General features: G+C 46.1%; 1 protein-coding gene across 1 annotated transcript in view; it reads left to right on the top strand.

The window, feature by feature from the left end:
- The window catches only part of ryr2a (ryanodine receptor 2a (cardiac)), a 68,892-nt gene extending 49,582 nt beyond the window's left edge, over positions 1 to 19,310 (top strand). Inside the window, 34 exon segments of the mRNA XM_067245220.1 lie at positions 462 to 596; positions 828 to 940; positions 1,118 to 1,214; positions 1,757 to 1,863; positions 2,034 to 2,085; positions 2,255 to 2,305; positions 4,141 to 4,240; positions 4,851 to 4,930; positions 5,066 to 5,142; positions 5,495 to 5,568; positions 6,757 to 6,774; positions 8,907 to 8,987; positions 9,171 to 9,259; positions 9,395 to 9,523; positions 10,225 to 10,329; positions 10,699 to 11,310; positions 11,456 to 11,728; positions 11,855 to 12,061; positions 12,156 to 12,458; positions 12,886 to 12,953; positions 13,213 to 13,360; positions 13,446 to 13,532; positions 13,686 to 13,919; positions 14,076 to 14,206; positions 14,730 to 14,772; positions 15,147 to 15,280; positions 16,069 to 16,129; positions 16,243 to 16,389; positions 16,501 to 16,635; positions 18,109 to 18,265; positions 18,483 to 18,547; positions 18,643 to 18,743; positions 18,906 to 18,957; positions 19,108 to 19,310. Coding sequence (XP_067101321.1) covers positions 462 to 596; positions 828 to 940; positions 1,118 to 1,214; positions 1,757 to 1,863; positions 2,034 to 2,085; positions 2,255 to 2,305; positions 4,141 to 4,240; positions 4,851 to 4,930; positions 5,066 to 5,142; positions 5,495 to 5,568; positions 6,757 to 6,774; positions 8,907 to 8,987; positions 9,171 to 9,259; positions 9,395 to 9,523; positions 10,225 to 10,329; positions 10,699 to 11,310; positions 11,456 to 11,728; positions 11,855 to 12,061; positions 12,156 to 12,458; positions 12,886 to 12,953; positions 13,213 to 13,360; positions 13,446 to 13,532; positions 13,686 to 13,919; positions 14,076 to 14,206; positions 14,730 to 14,772; positions 15,147 to 15,280; positions 16,069 to 16,129; positions 16,243 to 16,389; positions 16,501 to 16,635; positions 18,109 to 18,265; positions 18,483 to 18,547; positions 18,643 to 18,743; positions 18,906 to 18,957; positions 19,108 to 19,203 — 4,362 coding nt within the window. The 3' untranslated portion in view covers positions 19,204 to 19,310.
- The last annotated feature ends 411 nt before the right edge of the window (positions 19,311 to 19,721 follow it).

The raw sequence follows: 19,721 nt of genomic DNA, 5'->3' as shown, positions 1-19,721 counted from the left end.
GCCACCTTGGACACAACCCATCGTCTTCCCAGGATGCCCCTGGCAGCCATTAAGAAGGCAGCGTCCGTGGACCATGCAAAGCATCATGGGTACCACGGACATGCCAAACCTCTCGCCAGACCAGCGGACGCCCTGGCCTCTGCTAAGCTTAGAGAGAGCCAGCTGGCAGGGCAGGGCCTGTTTGGGTGTACCACTGTGTTGGTGGGTACTGTCACCACTGTAAACAGTGGCTGTGTTCATAAATCCACTGATGTCATATCAGTACTTAGGCTAAATGGCAAGTCCCTTCTTTGTGGTAGTTATAAATACATGAGCGTTCTAGAGTTCTAAAGTCTTAGATCATCTCTCATGTTGGTGACTTAAGAGTTTTCATCAATGTTTTGTGTCTGTGTGTATGTGCCTACATCTCTCCGCTTGTGTGTGGTTGTTCTGTGTGTGGGCCTGTGTTTGTGTGACCACAGCTGGAGGATCCAGCGATCCGCTGGCAGATGGCCCTTTACAGGGACCTGCCCAACAGGAGCGAAGACACATCTGACCCAGAGAAGACTGTGGAGAGAGTTCTGGACATTGCACATGTCCTATTCCATCTGGACCAGGTGAGTGTGTAGCAGAGGTGCTTCCAAACCAAGTGTTGTTGAAGAAGAAGAATGTGGGTGATCATTGAATTTGCTTGGAATTTGAATATCAATTTGGCTCAGGAGTGGAAAGTTTCAAGCCCAACGCTAAGTCATTTAAAACAATGGTCACTTAAGTTTCCAACCTCAAAAAAATACCTCAGTTGTAATTTTTGCCTTGAGCAGTTATAGTTTGTTTGCCTCTCACTGCAGGTGGAACATCCGCAGAGGAGCAAGAAAGCTGTGTGGCACAAACTGCTGTCCAAACAGAGGAAGAGAGCTGTGGTGGCCTGCTTCAGGATGGCCCCTCTCTATAACTTACCCAGGTACCACACACCCATTCACAAACAGACAACAGTACACACAGAGGGACACACACAAGAATACACACACGCATACAAAACATTCACACAGGCACACCTGTACACACACTAAACACATGCACACACACACAACACAAAGACCTCACATACTGACCCTCTCTCTCTCTCTCTCCCCCCCAGGCACCGGGCAGTGAACCTGTTCCTGCAGGGCTATGAGAAGTCATGGATAGAGGCTGAGGAGCATTACTTTGAAGATAAGCTCATAGAAGACTTAGCTGTGAGTTCCCTCCGCTCCCTCACACACAGCAAGAATACAGAGTTATGCAGAAAATAATTTCTGCGTTCAAGTAAGGTTCTTCAAAAGGGCAGATTTGAAATCAGATCGGAAAAGGAAAATACAAACTAGCGAGGAGCAAAAAATGGAGGAGTCAAACCCGACAGATGTTGACATTTAGTTGAAGCAGTCTATTTCCCCCTGCATATAAACCATGTGTGAGTTGTGGGCCGTCTCTTGGTATTCAGGGCACAGATGCTGTTGCAACTGCTGTTGCAATTATGGCCTGAATTGATGAGCTGAATCCCATTACAGTTTGTTGTGGAGAAATTGTCTGCGGAAAGGGCGACAGGAAGGTCCATTGTTAGGCATAAAAATGTCTGTGGATCCGGGCGGGACCTGGGAGAACTGCACAACATGACAGGAGATGACAGGAGAAAGGCTACAGGCTGGTGGACAAGACTGTTACCCCAAAACAACACTTCATTTGAATAGTATCATGCTTTTTTAATACTTCGACATTGTGTGTGTATGTGTGTCTTCAGAAACCTGGTGAGGAGGAGCCACCGGAGGAGGAGGAGGGCTTGAAGAGGATCGACCCGCTGCACCAGCTCATCCAGCTGTTCAGCAGAACCGCCCTCACAGAGAAATGGTGGGTGCACAACCACACACACAAAGGGTACTTAGAACCACACACACAACATAAAAGGTACACATAAACACACCTATAACAGGGGGTTTTCGAGTCCTGTAATGTTAGGACGGATGGCAGGACTGGTGCTCATCGTGTTTTCATCTGGTTTTTCTTCCTGTGTGTTGCAGTAAACTGGAAGAAGACATCCTCTACATGGCCTATGCTGACATTATGGCGAAGGTACCAGCTATCCGTATCAACCTATTTAACCAATCAGTTGGAGAGAACTGTATATTTTGCTTGAATTGTTTATACAACTGTGTCAGTTAGAAAGCAATACTATTCCATGACCTTTTACCTATTCTGGTTGGTTTATAGAGGGTCTCCCTTTGTCTATCCCTCAATCTAGAGTTGCCATGACGAAGAGGATGAAGATGGAGAGGAGGTGAAGAGCTTTGAAGTAGGTGTCCTCTATCTATCTCTTTACCCGCTGAACCACCATTTTACCTTAGTCCATCACTGGCACATTTTAAAGATGAACCAGTTCTTTTAAAATGTGGCTTTTTTTTCTTTTTTTTTGGTCATGGCTTAAAGCTTCCGATGAACAATGCAGTGCGATGAGATTGCATGACTTGAGTCTCCTTGACAATAATACGATTTCTCACCTCTCCAGAGTCTGGATGTGTTACTTGTTTCTGTGAAGGACACTTATACACCTTATTAATCACATTTCTCATTAGTAGCCTGAACTAACACCTCCTTATAAGTATTTGCATTCGTCCTCTTCTCAGATAACATTGTTCACTGTTCACACTTTTATCTGGTTGTGCTCTTGACCAGTGTTTCTCAACTGCCATTGTTCAAGTTAATTAAAAGTGTATCTTATTAATAATGCTTATGATCTAGATCTTTAAGACTGATTTATCCTTGAAGATGGTGTTGGTTAGCTTACACAGTCAGAGTTACTTAATGGACCTGAGAATCACTAGTGTTCATAACACCCCTTTGTCAGCTGACATCCCAAACACAAAGGAGTCGTTATTAACAGGAAGTAAGTGGTATCCAGGTTTGGAGCAGATCATTTCATGCAATATTCTACATACATAGTGATAAACATGCAGTACTACACTGCAGCGACATATAGGTTCTTATACCACATACAGAAACAATGGAGTATATGTATAATATGTTGTCGGTTGATTGAGTGCAGGCCTACAAATAAGGCCGACACTCTCCTGCATGGCTTTCCAGGAGCAAGTCTGCTCAAGATGCACCCCATTCTTTCCCTTCTTTCCTATCCTTTCTTTCTTTTTCTTCTGCCTTCTGTTCTTTTCAATCTATTTTCTGGTGTGTTGACAGTAGCAGGCATCCTCACTGCACCGTGAAATGATGACATTTTGTTTCCGCAGCGTGATATTATCAAAGGTTTAAGCAACAAAATTGCCAACAAGGAGGAGAAATCTCTGGTAAACGAAGCTCAAAGTCTCTGTGGGTCGCATCCGATTTCCTTTTTTAATGTTTTGGTGTTTCTTTCTTTGAGCGGTTCCCTCATCCGTTCAATTCCTTCATCACGTCTTTCTCTCCCCCTGGGTTTTCTTTCACACCCGTAACGATGTGAAAAAAAACGAGCTACAGGTGCGGCCATCCTTTTCCTTTCTCTGGGCTCTTCCATCTCTTCCTTGTGTTTCTTCTTCATAGCTCAGATGGAAAGCGGGAAGCAGCAAAGCCGGGCGCCACAGCGCCCCCTGCTGCTGGCTGTCAGTTGTGCCTGTGTTGCTGATGTCGCGTGTTCACTGCTGGCGGCTGTAGTTGTAGCTGTGTTTGAGTGGGAGGCCTGGGGGACATGACACTGACCCTCTCTGAACCATGTCTCATGTCCCCTGGAGCTCAGCTTACTTCACACTAACCTCACTGTTATTAATACACACAGTCACACACTGTCACCCGCACACTTTCACATCCACACACCAACACACGCACACACACTCTCACACAGGGATCACCTACTCTCATAGAGCCATCAGGACTCCAGGGTATACCCTGATACATACATATAACATAGTCTGCCTAGCCATCTCAATCTCAGCTTTGAAAGTTATATAAAGCGACTCCCTTTCATAGAAAGCACCAGTTGTAACAACCTTAAAACAGACTCTTTCCTGAGACCCATGGACCCATAGACCCATATATGCAGTCTGGCATGCGAGTCCCTCCTAGCCCTATGAGAGCCTGGTTGTCCCAGCTGTAGGAGGCTCGGCTGCAGCCTCTCACGTCTGCACCCTCCCCGGTCTGCAGGAGAAAGAGATGGAGAAGCAAAAGCTGCTTTACCAGCAGGCCCGGCTGCATGACCGCGGGGCAGCAGAGATGGTGCTGCAGACCATCAGCGCCAGCAAAGGTAGGATCAGGATGACCGCTACACTCACTCACTCACTCAATGATTGAAGGTGGATGCCTTTTTTGGGTTCACAAGCAAATGTAGGTAAGTTGTAAGTGGAATACATTAGAACAGGTCCCAGCGAACATCTACTGTATACACCTGTTGTTAGTCTTGAAGAAAGATCACAATACTAGTTAAGAGTGTCTAAGATAGACAGGACATAGGCAGGGCTCGCAACGAACTTTTTTCCTCACTGTCCCAGTACCGTCCCGAAGTAAAAAGGTTTCTAAAGGTTTGAAAAAGGTTTTACAAAAAAACGAAAAGAAAAAAAAGTACTTGATGAGGATGCTACTAAACTCTACTGTATTCTATGCATTTTATATTGTTATGGTATATCGTCCCGCAGTTGTCCCAAAGTCTGTGTTGAACTGTCCCAGACATCTTTTTCATCGTCCCCAGGACGATGAGACGCCGTTAATTTCGAGCCCTGGACATGGGTCATTGTCTACAGTGCAGCTTCTCTAAGAGGCCTTTTGTGAGCCTCTTGGCTCTAGTGGGCCAGTTGTGGGCTAGTCCTCTGCTCATCTCTGTCTGTCTGTCTGTCTGTCTGTCTGTCTGTCTGCTCCAGGTGAAATGGGACCCATGGTGGCCTCCACCCTGAAGCTGGGCATAGCTGTCCTCAATGGAGGAAACTCCACTGTCCAGCAGGTACTTCTCTTACATGACGGCCACGATCTTCTCTCCTAAGAAATGAGGCTCTGATTGCATATTATACATATGATGAGTGATGTGATTTCTGTTTTCTGTTTTCACAATGTTTACATGTGTAATTTCTGCTGATAGAAAATGTTGGACTATCTGAAAGACAAGAAGGATGTTGGCTTCTTCCAGAGTCTGGCAGGTCTGATGCAGTCATGCAGGTACTGGCCTAAGTCCATCGTTTTTTCCTCAAGCTCTTCTTTTCCTTTTCTCCCTGTGAAACACCTCCATCCTCTCACACTTCTCTCCCTGTGAAACACCTCCCACCCTCTCACACTTCTCTCCCTGTGAAACACCTCCATCCTCTCACACTTCTCTCCCTGTGAAACACCTCCCATCCTCTCACACTTCTCTCCTTGTGAAACACCTCCACCCTCTCACACTTCTCTCCCTGTGAAACACCTCCCATCCTCTCACACTTCTCTCCTTGTGAACACCTCCATCCTCTCCTTGATTGGGCTGTGCTCGTGTGTTGATGTTCCGCTTTGACTGGCGTCTCTGTCTCTCTTGCAGTGTTCTGGACCTGAATGCTTTTGAGAGACAGAACAAGGCTGAAGGGCTGGGCATGGTGACAGAAGAGGGATCAGGTACGCTTCACCGAGTTGCCTGTCTCTTACGATCACTCCACTGAGTGCAGAATCACTCTCCGCCTTCTTACTAAAGAAGGCTAGTTGTTTCATAGACATGTTCCTGTGCAAATATTGTGAGAGTCTGAGTGTAAGGAAAGTCTGAGTACTTGGCATACTGTAGGAATGTGTCAGGAACAATCAATGTATTGCAGAATAGTCAATTTAACAGTATTAAAAAAGTAAATGACTCTTAAGTCCTTAACGTATAGCTCTGTCCGTTCATCATGATCTTTCTTCTTTTGTCCAGTTGTTTGTCATTATATTGGTTGAACGCGAGTTCAGCTGGATTACTCAATTATTCAAGTGGAAATACAATGGTCACTTGGTTCTGTGTTGTCTACATCCATGATCAGTTATGATTTCCTAACATACAACTCAGATGTGTCCATGTGCCTATGATTTAATTACTACCCCTCTATGTATGTCTATGAGTGTTACAACTAAATATTTAGTTTTATTGTCCTAATCCTCACATTTTTCAAATGTGAATCAAAGTTCTCCAACACAATCAGAGATAACTGTCCAGATGATGGGACATCCCGATAATGGGAATTGGACAGTGAAGGGAAATAGACTTGTGTTTTCATGAACTGAATGTTTTCTCTAGGGGTACTTTGACAAAAAAGGTTTTTCTCACACATACTCATGACAAAAAGTACACGCAAAGGCAACATGGAACAATCCACAGAAACACAAACTTATTCAAATTGACCTTTGCTGTGCTTATTGTCCCTGGTTTATAAGGATTTCTTTTCTCAGCAAGTCATACATTCATTTGAAACACAAATATGTTCATTGATCGTTTATATTCTAGTAGTTTTTGATCTCCTCATTCATTCTGTCTTAACTGATATTTAAACTGCAGAGATTTATATTTTTTCATCGTTTTTTCTGAACTTTTTTGTCAACAATACCCTTTGATAGATTTTTTACAACTCCTGCTACGTTTATTAAACTTTTTCTGCACCCTTATCTAACTGGTAGTAATATATTTCTGGGTGAAAACTTCAACTTTGGTATAACAAACATACTGAAACTCTTCTGGAATCTGTTTGACTTTTGGCTGTTCTTTTTTCTTTCTTTCCTTTCCTTTCCTTACCTTTCCTTTTTTCTTTTTGGTTTTCTGTACTGTCTTCCCCTCCTCAGTCATCACTCATGAACGTGGTAATTATGACTCCTGGCATTTTTCTGTCATGATTGGCCAATCGGTCAGTCTTGGTCCGTTAGTTCTGTGTCAGTTCTGTTCAGCTCCTGAGTCACCTCCCCACTACCAAACCCAGCCCCTTTTTTCACTGTATAGCTGCTACTCCGTCTCAATGTACCTTAGCATGAAGCTAACTACCCGTCCTGTAGTTGGTTCTGTATCTGTCCTCTACTACCTGTAGCTACCACCGAAGAGCCCCACAGCTAGCTGTCTGTTAGCCATGGAGCCCCCACTGTTACTACTAATCCCTAACCCTCTCAGGATTTGCACAGTATCTGGCACATCTACGTAAATGTTAGCTAGTGCTAGCTGCTAGTTGTGAGCTGGACTGAAGTGGTGGTCTCTGCTCTTGAAATATAGTTGGCTGGTTGGTGTTGGTGTTGTCGACATGGAGATTGTGTTGTTGTTGGTGGTGTACAGTTGTGTACTCTTCTCTCTGTTAGTCTAGTGTCTGACTGTGGTGCATTTTGGACTTGGCGGCTTCCTTACTGTACCTATGGCTGTGCTGATCTGTGCTAGCGGAGGGCTACTGGCCCAGAGGCCGCTATGTTCCCCACTTCCCCACCCTCCTCTCAACTGGCCCAGCAGTTGACTGTGTTCTGTGGTGTATCAGTGTGGCCTTACTTATCCTATGTTGTTGTTGTGTTGTGTACTTAAGTTCTTTTTTTCCGTTTGTGAAAAAAGTCACCATTTTGTTTTGTTGTGGTCCTTCACACTGAGTCTGATTTACTCTCTCAACTGTCTTAATGAGTTCATGATAGACCAGATGAAGCCTACGTTTACAAGCCTCAAAGCCATTAACTTAAGATGACTTGCTTATGGTATATCAAAAAAATATAAAATTAATGTTACAATTAATGACAAAAATAACAACTTATGAGAAGTATATTCAACAATTACAATGCCTAAAATACAGAAAGGTATATTATATCCAAATGAAATGTGCAGCCAGTACTTATTTACTCAATTTAAACTTCAGATCTGGTTTATCATTGTGTTATAAATGAGCTTGAAAGTCCCCAGTCACATCCTGACAAAACAATCCAGAGAAAACATTGTTGATGTCAATGTTGTAACATTGATTGTAGTACAATATAATAACCTATAATCCACAAGCAGTCCATGATGTAGTTCATGATGATATTCTGTTACTCTGACCTGGGTACTTTCAGGCCTGTTCTAGGCGTATCAATGTTCCTCTTCATCTCTTTGTTTCTCCCTCTCTGTCTCTCTCTCTTGCTGTCAATTTTTTTATTTCTCTCCTGCTCTCTCTCTCTCTCTCTCTCTCTCTCTCTCTCTCTCTCTCTCTCTCTCTCTCTCTCTCTCTCTCTCTGTCTCTCTCTCTGTCTCTCTGTCTCTCTCTCTTTCTCTCATACACCAGTCCAAGTCCAAGCCATTGCTGTGTCAGATTCAGACTGTACAGTGTACACCAAATACCACATTCTCCTGCCGTTGTCCTTCCATCCTGTCAACTGTACCCATAACCATCAGTCTACATGGTTATTAGCAGCATTTTATTAGCAGTCCACAGTCTGTATAGCTCCTCCCAGTCCATGCTAAATATCTCTGCCTTATTGCCCAGGCCAGTTATAGACTAAGCAATTGTAGAGGCTTATCAATGATAAGGTTTCCATTGACATGATTTGGAAGATAATGTTAAAAATGCTGCTGGTTTTAACCACTTCACTCCAGTCCACATTCATGTGTGTATCCCCCATGCTCTGTTCCCATACTGTAGACATCCCAGAGTGTGTGTTCTGTTGGAGCGAGAGGTATGTCAGGAATACTGTACCTCTGATGTGCTGAGGGAGACACGAGCCCAGCAAAGCCAGTCTCTAATGATGTCTCTCCCTTGGTGTGTGTGTGTTGCTGTGTGTTTCTGTGTGTTGGTCTTTATTTTGTCTGTGCGAGGGTACGTGTGTATGTGTGTTTGTCTGTCGGCCTCTTAACCTGTTAACTTGTGTGCTTACTTTGTGTGTGCACATTTGTGTGTGTATGTGTGTGTGCGAATGCGTGTGTGTGTGTGTGCGTGCGTGGGTGTGCATGCATCTGTATGTGTGTTTGTGTGTGTATGTGGCCTTTTCCATTGTAGGAGAGAAGGTGATGCAGGATGATGAGTTCACCTGCGATCTGTTCCGCTTCCTCCAGCTCCTGTGTGAAGGACATAATTCAGGTACATTACGTTGTTCCACACAGGTCCATCACAGACATCAGTTAGCAAGAAGAGTTTCAATAACTTGTTGTTGGCGCAATTTTTTTGTTAAAAGTCATGTTAGCCATGTTTTTTTAATCTACTGGCCCAGATACAGGAGGATAGAAAACAATTTAAAAATTATACTACTGTATAATGTTCCAGACTTCCAGAACTACCTGAGGACTCAGACAGGAAACAACACCACAGTCAACATCATCATCTCTACTGTGGATTACTTGCTCAGGGTCCAGGTGAGAACACACACACACACACACACACACACACACACACACACACACACACACACACACACACACACACACACACGTGCACCAGAACAAACAAACGGATGTATTCAAGTATTGATGAATGTCTCTCTCCTGCAGGAGTCAATCAGTGATTTCTATTGGTACTACTCTGGGAAGGATGTCATTGACGAGCAAGGGCAGCGTAACTTTTCCAAGGCGATCAATGTGGCGAAGCAGGTCTTCAATACCCTGACTGAGTACATCCAGGTATGTGTTCATATTGGATTTCAGGAACCTGCCAGAAACTGCTCTTTACAAGGCTGTTGACAGACACGTCAGCCACAGGCCATAATGGGATCAGCTCAGAGAAAGGACAGAAGGAACACATATGCCTTAATGAATGTTGAAGTGATTAAGACGCTAACTTAATTAACTGATGCATGGATAGATTGACAATTGATGTGAATAATCTAGAAATAAATTCATAAAATGGTATTGATTATATGGCAATAGAGGCATCAAATTGCATAATGAAAACTAATTATATCAATTCACCGTCCACTTTGATCTAATCAACTCACCATTTGTCGGTTGCACATGCACCAACACTCAACCCAATAATGCAAACACATTTTTCTGTCCTCTAGTAACCCTATGAATCAGTCAACACTCAAATTTCTGTTATGATTTTTTTTGGCAACAGAGATGTTTGGCAAAGAGTAGTATTAAGTATTGCAATATTTAGCCATTGCCAGATTGGTTTGGGTTTCTCAATTGCTTAGTCCTTCTAGTCCAACTCACCATATTAATTTCTACTTGAGTATTCTTGTTTTCAAAGTTTATTGACACTAATCCAGAATATGCTCATATATGCTATTACAATATGTATTGGTGTCCTTCCCCATCGATTTGTAAGTGGGTTTAAAATGTTGCATTTTTAAGAGTAGTTTGCTATGTTGTCGTTTCAGGGCCCGTGTACAGGGAACCAACAAAGTCTTGCTCACAGCAGACTGTGGGACGCAGTCGTTGGTTTCCTCCATGTCTTCGCTCACATGCAGATGAAGCTGTCACAGGTGAGCAGCAGGAAACGTCTCCCAAGTCTCCATCAGTCTTCATGTCAGCCAGTCAGCCTTTTCTACCATACACGTACCGTAAACCGTATGCTACATACTTCATCAGGACCCATATGGGCTCAAACACAGAGTTCAGGTTGTGGGTGATGTAGCTGTCATGTTTGTGGGAGTCAGGGGGCTAAACGGTTAGGGAATCGGGCTAGTAATCTGAAGGTTTCCAGTTCGATTCCCGCCCATGCAAAATGACGTTGTGTCCTTGGGCAAGGCACTTCACCCTACTTGCCTCGGGGGAATGTCCCTGTACTTACTGTAAGTCACTCTGGATAAGAGCTTCTGCTAAATGACTAAAAATGACTAAATGTTTCCCAGGACTCCAGTCAGATAGAGCTGCTGAAGGAACTGATGGATCTTCAGAAGGACATGGTGGTGATGCTGCTGTCCATGCTGGAAGGGAACGTGGTCAACGGCACCATCGGGAAGCAGATGGTGGACATGCTGGTGGAGTCCTCCAACAACGTGGAGATGATCCTCAAGTTCTTTGACATGTTCCTCAAGCTGAAAGACCTCACCTCCTCCGATGCCTTCAAGGAGTACGACCCCGATGGCAAGGGGGTGATCTCCAAGCGGGACTTCCACAAGGCCATGGAGAGCCACAAGCACTACACCCAGTCTGAGACCGAGTTCCTGCTCTCCTGCGCCGAGCCCGACGAGAACGAGCTCCTGGACTACGAGGAGTTTGTGGAGCGTTTCCACGAGCCCGCCAAGGACATCGGTTTCAATGTGGCTGTGCTGCTGACCAACCTGTCGGAGCACATGCCCCATGACACGCGCCTGCAGACTTTCCTGGAGCTGGCAGAGTCCGTACTCAACTACTTCCAGCCATACCTGGGGCGCATCGAGATCATGGGCAGTGCCAAGCGCATCGAGAGGGTCTACTTTGAGATCTCAGAGTCCAGCAGGACCCAGTGGGAGAAGCCCCAGGTTAGTGGGCTAAACAGTCTGGTTGTTTAATTATTCTTATACTTCTCTGACTTCAACTCTAGCTTATTTAATCATATCATATATATTTTTTAAATGTCCAGTAAGCAGATAATCAAAAATCATAAATGTAAAATGTCTTCTTCAGGTGAAGGAGTCCAAGAGACAGTTCATCTTTGACGTCGTAAACGAGGGAGGTGAGAAGGAGAAGATGGAGCTCTTTGTGAACTTCTGTGAGGACACCATCTTCGAGATGCAGTTGGCGGCTCAGATGTCGGACGCAGGCGAGCGCTCGGCCAGTAAGGAGGAGAACGAGAAGGAGAAGCCGGAAGAGGAGAACCCAGAGATGGGCTTCTTCTCCGTTACCACAGTGAGGACGGCGCTCATGGCCCTCCGATACAACATCATGCTTCTCATGAAGGTACAAGATATTACTTATCCTCTGTGGTATCTATAATGCCCCCAAATGTCACCCAAACATTGAATATTTGCTTATATATAGCTCAAGTTCACTTTTCAAGGCTGAATGTGACATAATTCCTGTCAGGTTCTATCTATGAAGAGCCTGAAGAAGCAGGTGAAGAGGATGAAGAAGATGACAGTGAAGGACATGGTGACCACGCTCGTGGGTTTCTACTGGAGCTTGCTGCTGGGCTTGCTCCACTTTGCCTTCTCTGTGACCCGAGGCTTCTTCAGGATCGTACACAACACCTTCCTTGGAGGAAGCCTAGTAGAAGGGGCCAAAACCATCAAGGTACTCAACGTAAAGGTCCGTTGGATTTGTTTTGTTGTGTGGTAGCTCGGTGGCAACAAAGCAGGTTTTTTACAAGCCCACATCATCTTCTCAGGTGTCGGAACTCCTTGCCAACATGCCGGACCCCACCCAGGACGATGTGAGGGGAGAGGGGGAGGAAGAGGGTGGAGAGAGACGGCCAATGGACCGGGCCTCCGCTGAGAAGGACCTGGCTGATCTGGCGGTGAACACAGACGAGACGGAGCTACTCTCTGACATATTTGGCCTGGACCTGAGGAGGGAGGGAGGGCAGTATAAGATCACCCCCCACAACCCCAACGCCAGCCTGACGGATTTGCTCAACTCCCCTGTGCCCCCTGTCCCCACCCCCTCCCCTGAGCTGAGGAGGAGACACACGGTAATGGCAGGATGTTGTTGTTGTTGTTGAAAATGATTTATATTTCTAGCCTTACGGATCAAATCATTCATAAGATACTGAGTACAACTGGCATACAGAGACCATCATTTGAAATGATTACTCCCCATCTCTCTCTCACGGTCTTTCTTTCCTCCAAATGTCGTTCTCTCACTCTCTCTTGTTCTTTCTCTCACTCCATACTGTATATATACAAATAAAATATAAAAAAGCTCTATATATTGCCACAGTATCTCTCGTTCTCTCCTTTCCCCCCATCCTCCCTCCTTCCAGGTCCATTGCCCTCCCAGCAGGCAGAGACATAATGGGCCTCAGAGTGCCTATGAGCCATCACCATCATCACCTCACATTATCGTGATGTAGAGCTTTGCCAGTTTAATGTCTGCCCCCTCTCCTGTCACAGGCTAAGATCCCCTCCTCCTCCGAGGAAGACAAAGTGGGCACGGAGGAGAGCAAGTGTGAGCCAGAGAAAGCAGAGTAGGTGGAAGATCCTGTCTGTCCTAAAAGCAGAGTCATTTGCAGTTTTTGCAGTGCAACCCAGTGGATCTGCTCGTTGTCAATTGTGTCAGATTGGTCATTCATGTAATACTGCTGACATTACACCAAATGCTAACTAATATTATTATTCTGTTAAATGTATTTTGAAAGCTTGATTTACACCAGGACTTAGTCATAAGTCAACATAGTCAATTTGTTAATGCACCACTTAGTTTTGCCCCTCTGTGCCTCCTCCTAGGGGTGAGGGCGGAGAGAAGCAGGAGAAACAGAAGGAAGAGAAGCCCAAGCACAAGGTCAGGCAGCACCATACATCCAAATCAGATGAACCTGACCTTCAGGAGTCTGCCTTCTGGAAAAAGATCATCGCCTACCAAAGGAAACTGCTGGTACATTGGACACAAACACACACACATGTGCAGACACTGACACACACTCACTCTCCTAATTATGCTGCTTGTCCGTTTCCCATAGAATTATTTTGCAAGGAACTTCTACAACATGAGAATGCTGGCTCTGTTTGTTGCCTTTGCCATCAACTTCATCCTCCTCTTTTACAAGGTAACCAAGTAATCAAACTTGATCATAGTATCCTTCCATTTGAAGCCATTGAACAAATAATCTCAGTATATCTCAGGATCATTTCTGTATCTCTCTTTGTTTTGTGAGCACGCCTGGATAGACGTCCATAATGATCCCCCCTCCCCCCCCTAGGTCTCCACATCCTCAGCAGTGGTGGAGGAGAGGGAGGTGGTTTACACCAGCAGCCAGTCAGATCCCAGCGTCCAGTGGGACACCCTCACGGAGGGTGGGGAGCCCCAGAGGCCAGTGACGGTCCACTTTGTACTGGAGGAGAGCAGCGGCTACATGGAGCCCACCCTGCGCATCCTGGCCGTCCTGCACACCGTCATCTCCTTCTTCTGCATCATCGGCTACTACTGCCTGAAGGTAGGCTCTCCGATAGTTCTGCCTCGCTGGTGGAATAGATACGCTGCCCTCCTGAATAGAGTGTCAGAAGAGTGGGTGTGCCCGTGGGGTTAATGGTGTCATCATACTGTCCCTCTCGACTGTTGCCTCTGCCTCTCACACCTGTCTGCCGGTCAGGTCCCGCTGGTGATCTTCAAGCGTGAGAAGGAGGTGGCCAGGAAGCTGGAGTTTGATGGACTCTACATCACAGAGCAGCCATCTGAGGACGACATCAAGGGCCAGTGGGACCGCCTGGTCATCAACACTCAGTGAGTCTGTCCCACCATGTGGTCCATGTATGGAAGGTCTAGACTAACCAGCGCTGACATGCTCATCTCAGCCTGTGTGGGTGTGTGTGTCTGTGTTTTCCGGTCTATTCTAAGCTGTGACCCTGGACAGAGCTGCTATGAGCCAGGGCTGTGTTCAGAGAGACTGAAAGGCCTCTCGGAGTATCCATTACAGCTTAGTCCATTAACAATCATTAGCCAGCTATTCGCCATGGCTCTTCTGGAATAATGACAGCCACAGTAAGGTCACACAGGCTGCAGGCTGGTTTAATGGGCCCCTAGCTAAATGTCAAAGCTAACAGCAATGCCGACCTCAGCGCCTCAGACCCACCAATCATAAGCCGCTTTGACCTGATTATTGCTCTATGCAGATGAATGCCACATTGAAGACAATTACACCTGTATGTAAACATCTGGCTGCAGTATGACCATAACATGTGATGGCGTGTTCGTTAACTTCATACTGAGAATTCTCATGAACTTTTTGTTTGTTCGTGTTTTTCAGATCTTTTCCAAATAATTACTGGGATAAGTTTGTGAAAAGGAAGGTGAGCCGAAGACAAAGTGTGTTTTCCATGTTTTTGTGGTTCTCCTGTGCAGGGTTATGAATGTGGAGGCTCATTTAGAGTCGGCCATGTGTGTCTTATTGATTACTCACATAAGTAATGTAATTGACATTTTTCCACGAAGTTATGATAATTTATCATCTGGGATTCATTTTATGTAATTTACATGGAACACCATAAACATATTGCAGGTCATCCTGGGGTAAGGCAAGTTGTGCAGTGTAACCTAGAATGCACCCGAATCTAAATCGCCTTCGACATATTTAGGCAAGTGTGTGTGGTTTTGGTCAGTGGAGCACTCTAGGTATTGGAAGCATGTGTACCTGAGGTGTCCGTGCCCCCCCTTGCCCCCTCAGGTGATGGATAAGTACGGGGAGTTCTACGGCCATGACCGCATCAGTGAGCTGCTGGGGATGGACAAGGCTGCCCTGGACTTCAGCGTCGCCCACGAGAAGAGGAAGCCCAAGAAAGACAGCTCGCTAGCTGCTGTGTAAGTCTGGGCGGGAGAAGAGGACAGCGGAGGAGGAGGGGAGCAGAGGAGAATATGGGAATACGAGAGAAAAGGGGGGGAGAGAAGGAGAAGGACAGAAGCAAAACGGAGAGGAGAGGAAAGGTCAGGAGAGGACAGGAGGGGAGAAGAGTTAGACCCGTGCCAGACTACATTTACATTTAGTCATTTAGCAGACGCTCTTATCCAGAGCGACTTACAGTAAGTACAGGGACATTCCCCCCGAGGCAAGTAGGGTGAAGTGGCTTGCCCAAGGACACAACGTCATTTGGCACAGCCAGGAATCAAACTGGCAACCTTCTGATTACTAGCCTGCTTCCCTAACCGCTCAGCCACCTGACTCCCTACAGCAGAGGAAGAGGGTGTTTGCAGCCATGTGAATCTTTCTGTAAGAAAAGAGTGAGTGGGTGGGTGGTGGGTGGAGGAAGGCTGTCTTGTGTCACTGCCAATAGGACCCCTTCTCAGCCCACTCACTTCACTAATTGAAGCTCAAAGAGAGGAACACTTTCTGTATTACCATAGAGGAAAAGAAAACATTTGGGAAAGTCTTAAACTTCAATAAAGTTTGAGGTTCAGGATCTAGAAGTAGAGGGAGAGTGGTTTTGACAGATCTTCTGTTGCCCTTTACATTTCTCTGTCTGAAGATGGCAGTAATGACCAATTATAGTTTCATGTGTGACTTCCGGCGTTGATGGCAGAAGCCACAGTAGCAGAAAATGTTTAAATTAAAAAAAAGCCCCCTCTTTTCCATCTCCTCTGACCAATCCTAGGCTTAACTCCATTGATGTGAAGTACCAAATCTGGAAACTCGGAGTGGTCTTCACTGATAATGTAAGTACAGTATAGCTTATATGTATACCTTATTTAGTGCTCTTATCATAGCAAACCTCAGTAAACATTCAGATAACACATGACCCTAACTGTGTGTGTGTGTGTGTCCGCAGTCCTTCCTGTACCTAGCCTGGTACATGACCATGTCCATCCTGGGTCACTACAACAACTTCTTCTTCGCTGCCCACCTGCTGGACATCGCCATGGGCTTTAAGACGCTACGCACAATCCTCTCCTCCGTCACACACAACGGCAAACAGGTCCAACAAACATTCTTAAGAGGACAGACTGTTTTAACACTCCTCTACAACTTACTGACTCATCCCTCTCGCTCTCGCTCTCTCTCTCTCGCTCTCTCTCCTCCCCTCTAGTTGGTGTTGACAGTAGGCCTTCTAGCTGTGGTTGTGTACCTCTACACGGTGGTAGCGTTCAATTTCTTCCGTAAATTCTACAACAAGAGTGAAGACGGAGAGTCACCCGACATGAAGTGTGACGACATGCTGACAGTGAGTGTCCTCCCTCCACACCAGGGACTGGCTTTAGATTCTCTATGTCAACCCTCTAGCATTCTCCTGTGGTTCAGGTGTTAGTTTGGAAACCCTGACTCTGAAGAGAGACCCCTCTGAAAGCAGCTGTGGCGTGTCAGAAACCCTCCTCTCTGTCACCCTGATTGCAGTACAAATGGAGTCAGCTTGTTAAGAACGTGGCTCGTTAGAAAACCTCCTGCGCTAATTAATCACAATCTCCGCCATGTGCCGCTAATTACCCAGGATTCCCTGACACTCAGTGCCATCACAATTAGAGCCCTTTGATTGGCTTAGCAGGGTAATTACCCCCCTTCACTAATGGAGACCAAATAGAGGTCTGTTTGAAATGAGAATGAGACAAGGCCTGCATTAACCTCCATTGTTTTCTGTTGTCTCTGGCCCAGTGTGTGGCCAGCCATGGTTATTACACCAGGGTCTGGGCAGCTATAGCAGGCCACGGAGGGGGTGTATCCAGCCATTCTGCATGTAGGGTTAGGGGGGATTGTTGAAGGCATTTACTCAACATCAGAATGATATACAGTAGCTATTGTTACCTGACCTTTTGTTATACAGGAAGTCCAAATGAGGTTAAGAGACCTCAATTATAGAGAGACCTTTGGATTATAGGGACTTAAAAATGGGTTAGGTGAGAAAAAGAGAAAGAGAGAGAGACGAGGTAGAGTGAAGCAGAACCAACGGATATGAGGAATCTAGACTTTAATGCCATCATTTGAACAGAGAGCTATATAAGGGTCCTGCAGCCTGTGCATGTGTGTGGGTGCGTGTGTGTGTTTGAAAGTTCTACAGTGACAGACATACCAGGGGACAGTAGGATCACAGATCACTGCCCGTGCCCCCCCCCTCCCCTCCCCAGTTCTAATCCCTCTTGAGTCAGCCATCCGCAACCTGCCCTCCACCGTTGTAGCTTCCTATTAAGGAGAGGCTGTCTTTGAACAAGGGACTAGCCTCTTCCTCTTTCGGGGGGGGAGGGACAAAGGAAGGACTTAGATGGATGGGGGCCACTGGTCTGCCCCCCTCCCCCGACCCAGACGCCTTCACAGGGATAAGCCTCAACCTAAACCCCTCACAATGACACGCAAACACACACATACTCACACACTCACCATGGAGCACACATACACCATGAGAAAGCTACGCTCTTTTATGGAAATACAGGAGCTTCATACAGTTTAGACAAGAAAACTGCTAATATGCTGGATTTGAAATTGGTCTGTTTCCTAATGTCGGCCATGCATCAGTGAAACAGAAAGAGGAATTAAGAGAATGAAAGGTTTGGCCCAGAGAGGGGAGCGCCCTGGGGTTTAGAGGCAAAATGCAATCTCTGCAGACCTCTCCTTTGTCCCCCTCAATCTCTCTCTCCTTCCCTGCCTCTTTTTTGTCCGTCTGTCTCTCTCTCTCTGTCTCTTACTCTCACTTTCTCTCTCTTTCCAGTGCTACATGTTCCATATGTATGTGGGCGTGCGTGCTGGCGGGGGAATCGGTGACCAAATCGAAGATCCGGCCGGCGACGAGTACGAGATCTACCGGATCATCTTCGACATCACCTTCTTTTTCTTTGTCATTGTCATCCTCTTGGCCATCATCCAGGGTGAGGATGATCTCTCATGTCACCTTAGACCCCCGTAGGAACAAGGGTGTCAGAGAATGTCAATAGGCTCATAAGATATCTCCTATAAAGATACTGTTGAAAAAAAAAAAACTTGAATTCCGGGGGTGGTCGGTGAGATTCTGATACTGAGCTGGTCTGTGGTGTTAGGGGAAGTTAGACATTCTGACAACCAGTCCCTGCTGTCTCCTCTGGTCAGGTCTGATCATCGACGCGTTCGGTGAGCTGAGAGATCAGCAGGAGCAGGTGAAGGAAGACATGGAGGTGAGGACACGCAGACACAGAGACACACTATGACATGGATGGTCCTGGGTGTGGTTGTCTAACAGCATCAGATACTCGTTGTGTTTGTCATTCAGACCAAGTGCTTCATCTGCGGGATAGGGAACGACTACTTTGACACGGTACCTCACGGCTTCGAGACACACACATTGCAGGAGCACAACCTGGCCAACTATCTGTGAGTAGATACCTCTTTCTACTTCTATCTCTCTTCCCACCCCCCTCTGTCTCTATTGCCACCTCCTCTCTCTACCACCACCCCTCCCTCTACCTCTCCATCCTTTCCATCGCTGTTTTTTTCTATCTCTCTCTGACTGACACCTTTATGTCTTTGTTCCAGATTTTTCGTGATGTACCTCATCAACAAAGACGAAACAGAGCACACAGGCCAGGTAAACACCTCCCCAGCCCTCCGACAACATGTTCTCTCGCCTGTAGTGGCAGACGGCACATTTTCTAACATACAGTATTGTTCTGGGATGTAGTACAGTGTGCTCTCTACTGCTCTCCTCACCCTGGTCTCACCCTGGTTCCCCCCCAAGGAGTCTTACGTGTGGAAGATGTACCAGGAGCGCTGCTGGGAGTTCTTCCCTGCTGGAGACTGCTTCCGGAAACAGTACGAAGACCAGCTCAACTGAAACCAGAGAGATAACGGACTCTTTCTTACCTCTCCGTACGTCGCTCGAGGCCTCCCGTCGCCTTCCGACTTCCCACTTTGTTTGGAATGCTTTTCAGACTCTGTACATATATGATAATAACGCTACTGTCTACTGGTGTCCCTGGGGGGTGGGGGAGGGGGGGGGGGGGCAGAGCACAAGGCCAGTGCTGGAGAGGTGGGGACTATGTGCATTACTTTACATTTGCTTTAATAATTCACGTTGACAAGCAAAAAATTGGGAGGAGAGATGTGTGGAAAGAAGAAAGGTATTGAAGAAGACTGACAGGATGGAGGAGGAAGGGGCTGGACGAGAAGGCAGAAGGACATTGACGAACAGCGATGTTGTGCGATGTCAGATTTGGTATCAGGGCTCCATTCAGAGTTGGAGGAGGTTTGCAGTGTTGCAATGTCTTCTCTTCAGCCTCGGGATTGAGCTATGGACACGACACAGGAGGAACAATGTATACCTACGCACACTGTATGTAGGCCTATACGGTT

The sequence above is a fragment of the Osmerus mordax genome, chromosome 10 (genome assembly GCF_038355195.1).
Source record: "Osmerus mordax isolate fOsmMor3 chromosome 10, fOsmMor3.pri, whole genome shotgun sequence".
Lineage (NCBI taxonomy): Eukaryota > Metazoa > Chordata > Actinopteri > Osmeriformes > Osmeridae > Osmerus > Osmerus mordax.
This window is presented reverse-complemented; position numbering and strand designations above follow the sequence as displayed.